At 41.8% G+C, this 11,030-nt stretch overlaps 1 protein-coding gene across 1 annotated transcript in view; it reads right to left on the reverse strand.

Annotated features, from left to right (window-relative positions):
* Window positions 1-1,601: 1,601 nt before the first annotated feature.
* LOC138842507 (selenocysteine-specific elongation factor-like) overlaps window positions 1,602-11,030 on the reverse strand; it is a 59,326-nt gene continuing 49,897 nt past the window's right edge. The window contains exon 2 of the mRNA XM_070044685.1: window positions 1,602-1,766. Coding sequence (XP_069900786.1) covers window positions 1,684-1,766 — 83 coding nt within the window. The 3' untranslated portion in view covers window positions 1,602-1,683. The remainder of the gene's footprint in view (window positions 1,767-11,030) is intronic.

Here is an 11,030-nt window from a genome sequence, read left to right on the forward strand (position 1 = left end):
TTCTCTATAGCAACAAATATACTGCCCCGCTCTGGAAAGAAAAGTAGAACTTACCTGTCAGGATAAGCAGACACAATACCTCTCATTTTATACAAATATCCTACAGTTTTCGAAAACAGTTTTATTATTATGTAATAATTAAAGCTGCCATGTTTTGAGTCCCTATTATATGTCAAGCACTGTGATAACCTCGTCATGTAAGTTAAGTCATTTCACCCTCAGAAAAATTCTGAGAGGGTGTTATTTCAGTTGGCAGATGAGATTCGTGAGTCAGGAGAGGCTGAGCTATGCTGTGGTCATAGACAATCCCCAAATATCACTGGCTTATTCCTCACTCCCACTACATGTCCATGGCAGGTGCACGTCCATCACAGGATGGTGGATGTCGGAGATCTGATCTCTTCTTACTAGAATGACTTGGAGACTGAACCCGACAGAGCAGCCACCATCTAGAAAGTTGTCATTCGCTGTGCCTGAGGGGAAGAGGGCCCTGGGCCTGGAGGGAGGTCTCACACCAACAACCATATGTTGTGGCCCAGAATTATTTCACATATCACTCAAACCCATTAGCCAGAACTACTCACATTTATGGCCCTGCCCAAACAAAGGGGATAAAGCAACAAGTGCAGTTCTTCCAGGGGCCTGGAACAGGGGAGAAATGGAAACACTTGGCAAACAGGACCACTGACTGCTGTATGACGCAACTGAAATGCAGAGAGATTGAGTACTTGCGTAAAGTCACATGGGCAGTATGGGACAGAGCAGGATTTGAATCCAGACAGGTATGTTTTCAAAGTCGATGTTCTTTACATACTCTTTTCTGAATTGTATGCTATTCTCTTAAATGAAATACGTGTATACTCTTGACCCCTGAAAAACGCGGGGGTTGGGGACGCCGACCCCCTGCACAGTCAAAACTCTGCAGATAACTTTTGAGTCCCCCCAAAATGTAACTACTAATAGCCTGCTGTTGACTGGAAGCCTTCCCGATAACATAAACAGTGGATTAACACATATTTTGTGTGTTATATGTGTTATATAGTGTATTCTTGCAATAAAGTAAGCCAGAGGAAAGAAAATGTTATTAAGAAAATCATAAGGAAGAGAAAATACATTTACAGTACTGTGCTGTATTTATTGATACCGTAAGTTTGCATCATCTGCTTACAAATTGAATCGTCTGTCCGTCAGTACCTATATCAATACTGTCTTATGTGATACAAAACATGGTAGATGTTACACGTACTACTAACACTAGACACCAAAAGTAGAAAGATCGTGTGACAAAGAAATTCATATTTTTTTACAGGTATAGGGATCCGTGCATTGATAACAAAGAAGCAGCAATATGATTGCTTTATGGTTGTCTAGTGTGATGGATACCGTTGCTTCATGCTAGCCTAGACCATACACTAATGAATGAATCATTATAAAACTTTTATGGCATACAGTATCACAGTCATCTTCATGATACAGCACTGGAAACATTGTTATACTAAAAAAACACATACCAGTGGTGATGATAGGCTGATGTGTAGTTTCTCCAATTATGAGACAGAGACAGAGAGAGACAGAGAGACAGAGAGACAGAGAGACGTACTGTACTGGTATGTAATTCTTTGAAAGCAAAGTTATAAAACAGTAAGAAAACTAACACGTCATTAATTTTTTATTAAATATCACTCACCTTATGCCTGTGTAAGGATAGGCTATCCACTTCAATACCTGTCTTGTACACGATGTTCTACACGAGTACTTTTTTATACCTTTGTTGAAAAAAAATGCACGTATAAGCAGACCCACGCAGTTCAAACCCTGTTGTTCCAGGGTCAGCTGTACTTAGCAGTAGTGCTCCAGTTCCCTCTTCCTTAAACATCTGATGTGCCAACAGTGGAACTGAATACACGTGGTGGCAGTGGCAGCACTGCAAAGCTGTGGGCCTCTTCCAAACAGATGAATGGATTGGATACTTGAGTGTTCATTATATTCAAACATAAAAATTAGAAAATAAAACCTGGTGGTAGATGAAAAGCCTGTTCATGGATCATTTACTTTATAAAAATTAATCTCATGTCTTTCCACTCTTCTCAAGGAAAAATAATAAAAATAAGAACAGAAATTAATGGAACTGATAACAGATATGACAGAGACCAACAACAATATAAAAATGCCAGCTGCAAGCACTTTAGAGAGACAAGATAATAAGAAAACATCTGGCAACAAGGGTCAAGAAAATTAGAGATATGGCACGGAGAAGCCACTCTGAAATGAGAAAAGCTGCCACAATTTCAGTTTCAGCAAAGATTCAAAAGATACAACAGTGTTATGGAAAAGATATGCTGATAAATTTAAAATTTAGAGAAAACAGATCAATCCCAGAGAATAACACGATTTTCCATGCTAAAGAAACAGAAAATCTTAATATTATTAAACGTATTCTTGACAAAGAATACACGAGAAGGCAAAATTATTAGCCAATCTCAGTTAGTTACACAAATGCAAAACGTATACATAAATTAATAGCAAGCTAAATCCTGCCACGGCGAAGACAGGAAACACAGTATGACAAAGTCGTGTTTAATCCCAAGCATGCCACATTGGTTTAACATTAGGAGATCTGTGAAGTTAATTTAGCCCATTAGTGAAATAAAGGAAGGAGGATTATCACAAAATATTCAGTAAAAAAAGGCCTACAAAAATTGAAACAACCAATCAGCAGTAAAACTGACAATAACAGGAATTCTCAGCAATTCATAAATTGAAAGATGTTTCTTTAGACTGACAACAGATATTAAAAATAGGGTAAACTACATCAAACATCATACTTAATAGCGAAATGTTGGAAGCATTCCCTTTAAAATCAGAAGAGAGACAAAGATGACTTACATGACCACTTTGTTTTAGCATCATACTACATCTCCTAGGCAGTACAGTGAGCCAGAATGTATATATGCATCTATACACATGGGAATTAATAAATGTGTACAAGGGAAAATAAAGCTGTCAAGATAACATAGTTACCTTCATGCAAATTCAAGAGACGCTAAGGAAACTAAGATTAATGATAGAGATTAATAAGTTTGTTGAGTATAAGACTAATATACACAAGATAATTGTAACAAATAGAAAGTACCATTTCCATTCGGAATATACCATTTACAGAAGCAAAAATTATAACGTTCTATAAAATCAACTATGAATCGGATTCCATTGACAACTCTTCTGACATACATGAACACTCATAAGCTTTCCTGTTCTTTAGTGACCAAAAAGCTAAAAACATGAAACCAGTGTGTGTGTGTGTGTGTGTGTGTGTGTGTGTGTGTACACATTAACCAGAACCCCTTACAGCTCGGGTTCTAAATGGGATATCGGTGGTTTCAAGCATATGCACCATCCTGAGACTTGGAGGCGTAACTGAATGACATGGGAGCCACATATGGCTCAGTGACATGGTCAACTGTGTATGATGGGAGGGATCTCTGGTTCTTATGGAGCAGTCACAGCAGAGTGCCTGGAATGCATACATGTCAGTTAGCACACAGGCAGCAGTGGTGTTTCAGCTATAGCAGTCCCAAAGCGTGAGTGGACTTCCCCTGGCTGCATAGCATCCAAGCCGGCTTTTCTGGCCCTCACAGAGTTTTTGTCAGCTATGGAATATATTTTATTAAGAGCGTCTTATTTTTATAAAATAGCTATTAGAACGAATAGCTGGCATAGGCAAGTGGGAACTTTGATTGAAAGAGTACTTGACACCAAAATTGGTTGCAAGCCAAGGACCCTGAAGGAAGTGGGAATCTGAGAAAAGGTATTTGGCTTAGGTGGATCTGAAGACAGTAAGGATCCAAGTGACATTAGAGGATGAAATATTGGTGTTCCATGGCACACAATGGTGAAACAGTTGCAGGAGTTGTTGCCTGTGGTCACTTGAATGAAATGCCTTTGAAGTCAATGTGTCGGTGGACCAAACAGATGCTGTTAGGGACTCACAGGATGCTCCCTTCCCCACAGCACTGAGAAACACATTAGTGCAGAGGGCATCTTCATCTTCGAAGTGTTCTGAAGTGGCTGACTTGTGTAGGCCACAGATGAGATGGGAGATCCCCTCATTTCAGTGGGGATGTTGTGGTCCTGGAGTTGCAGGCCCAGTAGGAGCACTTAACCTCCTGCCTCAAGGTGAGTGCTGTTTACCTTAATAAGCAGCAAGGCTGGAAGGGTAGTCACATTGGTTTGACCTACAGCAATCGTTGAAGGTGGCTAATTGATCAACAGATCCCTTGGATCTTGAAATATCTGAACATACTCCAAAGTTGCATTTGATCAGTGTAAAAATAAATAAAATATAGATAAGTATTTATAATAAAATATAAGAATATAAAAATAAATAAATCAAGCTATAGATTTGGTGACTCGAGCTATCGTGATGGCGAATGGTAGTCCCTTACTCAATTCCCACACTTGACCCAGAACACGATGAATGAGTGGATTACTAAGGAAGGACCCTACAGTGAAGTCGCAAGTAACTACAGTAAATTTTCTTCACAGGCTTAGCCAAAGGGACAGTCAGCCATTTACTGCTGTTACTGTGCATTTGCTTTAAGGACACATGCTCTTAAGCCAGAGCTCAAAAAACTTTTCCTGGAAAGGGCCAGATGACCAATATTTGAGGCTTTGCAGGCCTTTCAGTTTCCGATGGAGCTACTCAGATCTGCATTGTAGAGCAAAAGCTGCCACAGACACAGCATGGCTGTCTTCCTATAAAACTTTATATACGGGCAGGGACATGTGAATTTCAAATACTTTTCACATGCCGGGAAATACATTCTTCTTTGGATTATTTTAACCATTCAACTATGGAAAAACATTCTTAGCTTGCAGGTCATACAGAAACAGGCTCGTGGACCACAGTTTACCAATCCCCACTGTAAGCTAATGGAATCACTAGGTCCCCAAAAAGAGCACTGAGTGGGAAGTCAGCAAAGTGAGGTGGCAGGCATTCCTAAGGTCTTCTGCCAAGCATAACCCCAAAGTCGATGCCTTTTAACATAGTGGTTTTCAACCTTGGTTGCACACTGCAATCACATGACGAGTTTTAAAAATGTGATTGCTTGGTTCTGCCCCCAAATCTGTTTTAATTGTTGTGGGTGTAGGCTGGCGCTAGTGACTTTTTCAATCTTTCCAAGTGACTCTAGTGTGTAAACGAGGTTGAGAACTGCCTGAACAATTTAAATGATGAGGGTGCAAGTATTTTACAATATTTAGTTTAAAAATCTTATAATTGTGGTTATGGAAAAATAACATTCCAATAATGAATACATAGAATATTCCAATCATAATAAATACATAACTGTGGTGGAAAGTATGAAATAAGAATTTCCATGTAATAAACAGAGAATGCTCTCCTTCAAGGAAGGGAAGGAACGAGGGAGGGAGGGAGTGAGCGAGGGAGGGAGGGAATGGGAAAACACAGCGGTAAGGCAGGGGCCCCCAGTGCTAGGGTCAGGGAGGAAGGCTAAACCACTGATGAGCCCAGAGCCAGGTATGGGTTAAAGCCAAGCAACCAGGAGCCCAGGGCTGACTCGACAGTGAACTCTTCTCTTCAGGAGACGGTCACAACACAGGGTAAGCGTGGAAGGGACAGAACAAACGCAACACATGGAGTGATTGGTAATGAGGGAATAGGAAAAAGAGAAAAGGCTGGAAAAGACCTAAAGATAGTATTTCTCTAGAGAGATAATGGAGTGGTAAAGGTTGAAATTATATCCATTGTATAAGAAAAGAACACTGACCAGGAAGATGGCTGATTGAACACGAGGTTGGACTTTCACTACCTCCTGAAACTTGATTGAAACAACATTAAAGGTAAACAAATCAATACAATGGTATATTACCCAGCAATAAAAAGGCAAGAACACGGGTGGATCTCTAGAAAAAAAATTATGCTAAGTTAAAGAAGCCAGACACAAAGGAGTACAGGATGTGTGATTCCATTTATACTGAATTCTAGAGCAGGAAAAGCTAATGTATGGAAATGGATAGCAGATCAAAGTTTGCATGGGGCCAGAGGAAGAAGAAGAGATTAACTGGGAACCTTTAGGGAGTGTGGTATGTGTTCTATATCTTGATTAAGCTGGCGGTTAGCCCTAACCCCTGATTCTTACATGTAAGGAACCACGGATCAGGAAAAGTTGGGTGAGTCATGTAAAGTGTTGCAGCTTATTAATCAGTGAGGAGATACTCATATCTGCTTATCAATGATAAATTGTCCTTGTTATGCTGCGTAAGGAGCCAACAGGTATAGTGCTTCACCCTAAGCACCTGGGAAGACGCTGACCCAGACACAAACATCCTTTTATACAAGCAAACCATACATGTGAACGAATAACAATTCTGTATTCCAGTCACCCATTTATAAACATAGTTGACACTCTCACGCGTTCCTTTGCCTTGACTTCTTAATGTTTATAATTACACATAAAAACATAAGCATTCATTAATATCTTCTTCTGAGGAACCATAAAAACATTAACATTCATTAATATCTTCTTCTGAGGAACCATACTGTAATATACAGTTTTATACCCTGACTTTTTTTTTTCACATTGTATCATGCGGTGTCAGGAATATTCTATCTTGCTTTTTGTAACCTAACACTTAAACCCAAACTGTTTCTTGAACAATGATGCTTTTTCTTTTTTTGAGCAGCATTTGGAAATGGGAACTTCAGCCCCCCCCCACATTAATCCTTCCACATGCCTTTTTCAGGCTCTGAACTTTTAATTTTGGTCCCCTTAAACAGTATGTCAAGTTGCTTCCCACTGGGGCTGCCCGGTTTTACTATTGCCACTTTACAAGATACATTAGTAGCTGACACTGCAACCTGCCCCCATACAGCCGTCCATCTTCCTTTTCATAACAACAAATGCTACTCATACACATTCACCCCTTACTGAACACCAGATACTGTGTTAAGTACCTGACCTAGGAATACCTAACTTATTTGTAGTGTTCATTAGGTCACAGGCACTTCTCCAGGGGCTTTCCATGTATTTCCATATACCAACTCAATTCTCACAATTACCTGATGAGGTAGAAACTATTACTGTCTTCACTTTGGCGGGGCAGGGGGGCAGAGGAACTGAGTCACCGTAAGGTCAAAGTTACTTGCCTTGGACCATAGAATTTAGCACCAGTATTCAAACTCTGATCGATCTTACCTCAAATCTTTTGCCCATAATCATTAATGTGTGACTCTGTGTTCAGACGGAAATGAGCACTGGGATGGGACTCACAAAGTCAGGTAGGCAGTGATGAGTGTGGGGTCTGGGACCAAGGTGCCCTGAACTCCAGCCTTCTGTCTGAGAGGCCTATCGCTGCACGCTGTTGCCCTGTACTGTCTCTCCTTTCTCAGACTGTATGGGAACTGTTTCTCTGGTGTTCAAACTGAAGGTGAAGTAACAGAGACAGACAAGCTACACATGGAAAGAAAGGAAGGTTTCCAGAGGGTGTGTGCATATGGCCAGGATGAATTCAGTCCTTAGAGACATTTTTCATGTGTGTTTCATTCTCTTCCCAGTGCTCACCCTCATTTTTCTGGCTCCTACATCCATCCTTTGGCCTTTACTCTCTGTATGTCAGGTACTCACGTCCCTTCTTTTCCACCTGTGCTTGATTCCAATGACAATCATTTCTACCCCTCTTCTGACAATAGCAGTCACTCTGGTCTCATCGTCCTTCTGTGCCAAAGAGCCTGTAAAGCACAGCCATGTAGCTGTAGGTAAATATTTAGGCAGGAAATATTTTGTATGATAAATTCAAAAAGGGAAATGTCTGGGTCAAAGTATAAGAATGACTTCTGAATGGTTTAAGCATACTGTAGGCAATTTGGCTCTCATACACTGTTAGTGGAAAGGCATATTGCTGTAACTATCATCACACGTCCTTAGAAAACTATGTCTTACATTGAAAACTATTGGTGTGGTTCTTCTGGGAAGCTGAAGAGCAGGGACTAAAGTCCTGGACCTACCCTGAAGCCCAAGCTGTGCTCCACTGGGTTCTTTGGCCTCCACCACTGGGGATGCTCTATAACCCTGGTCAACCCATGGGTATTGTTCCTTTTTTTTTTTTTTTTTTTTTGGTACACAGAACTCTATCACAGTACTTGCGTAATTTAAAGAAATCAGTCAAACACAAATATGAAAAGACTCATTAAAGAGCATATTAAGACTAAGACCAAGGAGCAAACACTGGTCATATGTAATACAGTGAGATCCAGAAAATGTAGAGTAGGATCCAGTTTGGAGGGCAGTGCATTTACCAACATGATTTGGAATACATGTATCTGTAACCTAGTTATAAAAGCTTATAATGCAAAATGTTAACACACACCCATGCACACTCACACTTTTCTCTTCCTCTGAGAAATAAGCCATGCTTACTGTCTGTCACAAAGCTGAGCACCCACAGTCATGCCTGTGGGTCTGGAACTTTCTTCCCCCACCCACCAGATATTCTGGAAGAAGCTGTGTCTGCTGGATTCAAGGAAAGTTTCTCCTTGTTTCTGTGTCCCCACTGTTTGCAAAAGCCTCCCTTCCTGTGATCAGAAAAGCTGTAGTATTAGTGTTAGTCAACAGGGAGGGGCTTAGCTCTATTTCTAACTGTACATGAATGAAAAATATTAATTTTGCAAAAGCAAGAATCAACACATGCTAGTTTTACAAGCAGGTTCTGAAACAGATTTGCAGCCCAGTTTTCCTTTTTTTTTTTGTCTGAAATAAATAGATGTGGGTGGAAATGGTTGAGATCTGCAGATTCTCAAATGTGGCTTTGTTGATGATCACAAGTCGCCATTACACACATTCATTTAACAGATATTAATTAGTTGTTATTCTATGCCAGGTATTGCCAGCCCAAAGGGATTTCTAACCTGCAAACCCTGTGATCTAGAGAGATTTCTCCTCTACTTCAAGACAGATATCTCCACTTGGTCTGAAGTACCTGGACCCACCCAAGTAGGAGCAACTAGCACCTGGTCACAAAACATCATCCCAGGTCTGCTCACAGAAATCTGTCCCCGAGACCTGAAAGCTCACCACTAAAGGAGAACCAGTGCAGTAGCTGGAGGAACACTTAGGATGTGGAGGGAGACTGATAGGTGAGGACACAATCCCCCTTCTGCCACCTACTTGGCTGAGAATCATGGAAAATTTATTGTATCTAACCCCTGTGAGCCTGAGAAGGGACCGTGGATACAATTGTCATGGGGTGTTTGTGAAGAGGTCAAAGAAATCTAGTGAGTCTGCCCATCACTGAGCAAACATTGGTTGCTGCTGGGCAAGTGTTGGCTTGCTTCTCACCGTGTTCTCTCCCTACCATAGTGGGGATGCTGTTGCCATGTACTCAGTGGCATAGCCATGATGTAGGTAGAATTCCAAAACGACACAGGAAGTCACCATATGAATACACATGATGTCATAAAGGATACTAACGACTATTTCGTCGTGGGAGGATCAGCGCGTAAGTGGTAGAGGCTGAGGGGCAACCCAGGCAGCCTGAGCGGAAGGCACTAGTTGCTTTAAAATACTCCTGAGATCACCTTTGATTCTGGCAGCACGACTGTGAGACGGGAATCAGACTGAGTTGCAAATGTTCAGTAAGTGAACGTATGCGTGTTCATGTGAGCGTGTGTGTGGGCGCGTGTGTGTGTGTGATGACCCCTCTGTGGCTTTTGATCACATACCCACTCTCCTGGAAGAGTTCCAAAACAAGGCAATGCCTGAGATTCCTATGTCTGAATCACCTTGATGAGGGAGGTCTCTAGCCCTGTTCAGGCACCCGACGTAGTTGGTCAGCCGGGGGACTGCGGTAGCTGTTATATAGCTCCCTTTTACGCTTTCCCCTCGGCAACGTTATTTCAGAAGGAAAGTGGGTTCTTACAAATGACTCTGACTCTTCCTATACACCGTACGTAGACCACATGCCCTTACTGCTCCCTTTAAAATGTGAATTTTTCCCTTTCATTGCTGGATTTTCCTGAAAACGAGTTGGTTGCCCGGCATTCTCCAAAGGTCACCAGTAAGGTTCCTCTTTGTTGTTGTTATTGTTGATGAGTGTCATTATGAACTCCTGGCTTTTGAACATGTTGGTGGGCTTCAAACCATCGTTATGTGGTGTTGAGCAGAGGAGTGAAATGATTTGATTTGCTCTCTGCTGCTGGGTTGAAAAGAGACAGGTAAGGGAGCCAGGATGAAAGCAGAGGGGCCAGCTGGACAGCAGTACAGTCCAGGAGGTAGCTGTCGGTATCTTGGCCAGGGTGGTGGTAATGAAGGTGGTGAGAAGTGGCTGGCTTCTGGACATACTTTGAGAGAGGGGCCGAGAGAATCTCCTGACCAGTTGGATGTGGAGTGTGGGAGAAAGAGAGCACGCCAGGCCCCCTCCGAGGTTTGGGGACTGAGCAAGTGGCATTTGTGGGTCAAATGCCCTATCTGTGTTTCCTTTCACTTTCAGTGCCACACACGGAAAGTCCCAAGGTTGTGAGTAGCAGGATTGCCCTGACAGCGGGCCACACAGGGAAAGCAAGGGCTCCCCAGAGGAGTTCATCTGAGGCCTGGTCGTAATCAGTCCATCGTGGAGTGATCAGCAGTGGGCGGATCTTTACTCATAAGCGTGCCCTGAGACAACATGGAATAGTTAATGTACAAAAGGCACAGCACACAAACCTAGAGGACTTTAAGTATTACAACCCAACGGAAGCTGGTTTTTAACAGTGTAATTACCATAATCCTCCCTCCCCACAAGCCACTAGTATGATTATCTGCTGGTTCACTGTTTCAGTGGAATGCGTTAAAAATAAAATACCCTTAGTGAATCCACCCATGGGGAAGAGAATTGACACGATCTTATTTTTGCAGGTGTGGAAAAACTTCCAAATCTTTTGACATGGTGAATTAGATATGCTGGAGGGGAGAATTTGTGGGTGGAGGGGTGAACAGCAACACAACTGCTAGGAGTGAATACAAGGTGAGGTATAC

This window comes from Globicephala melas, chromosome X, assembly GCF_963455315.2.
Source record: "Globicephala melas chromosome X, mGloMel1.2, whole genome shotgun sequence".
NCBI classification, from domain to species: Eukaryota; Metazoa; Chordata; class Mammalia; order Artiodactyla; family Delphinidae; genus Globicephala; species Globicephala melas.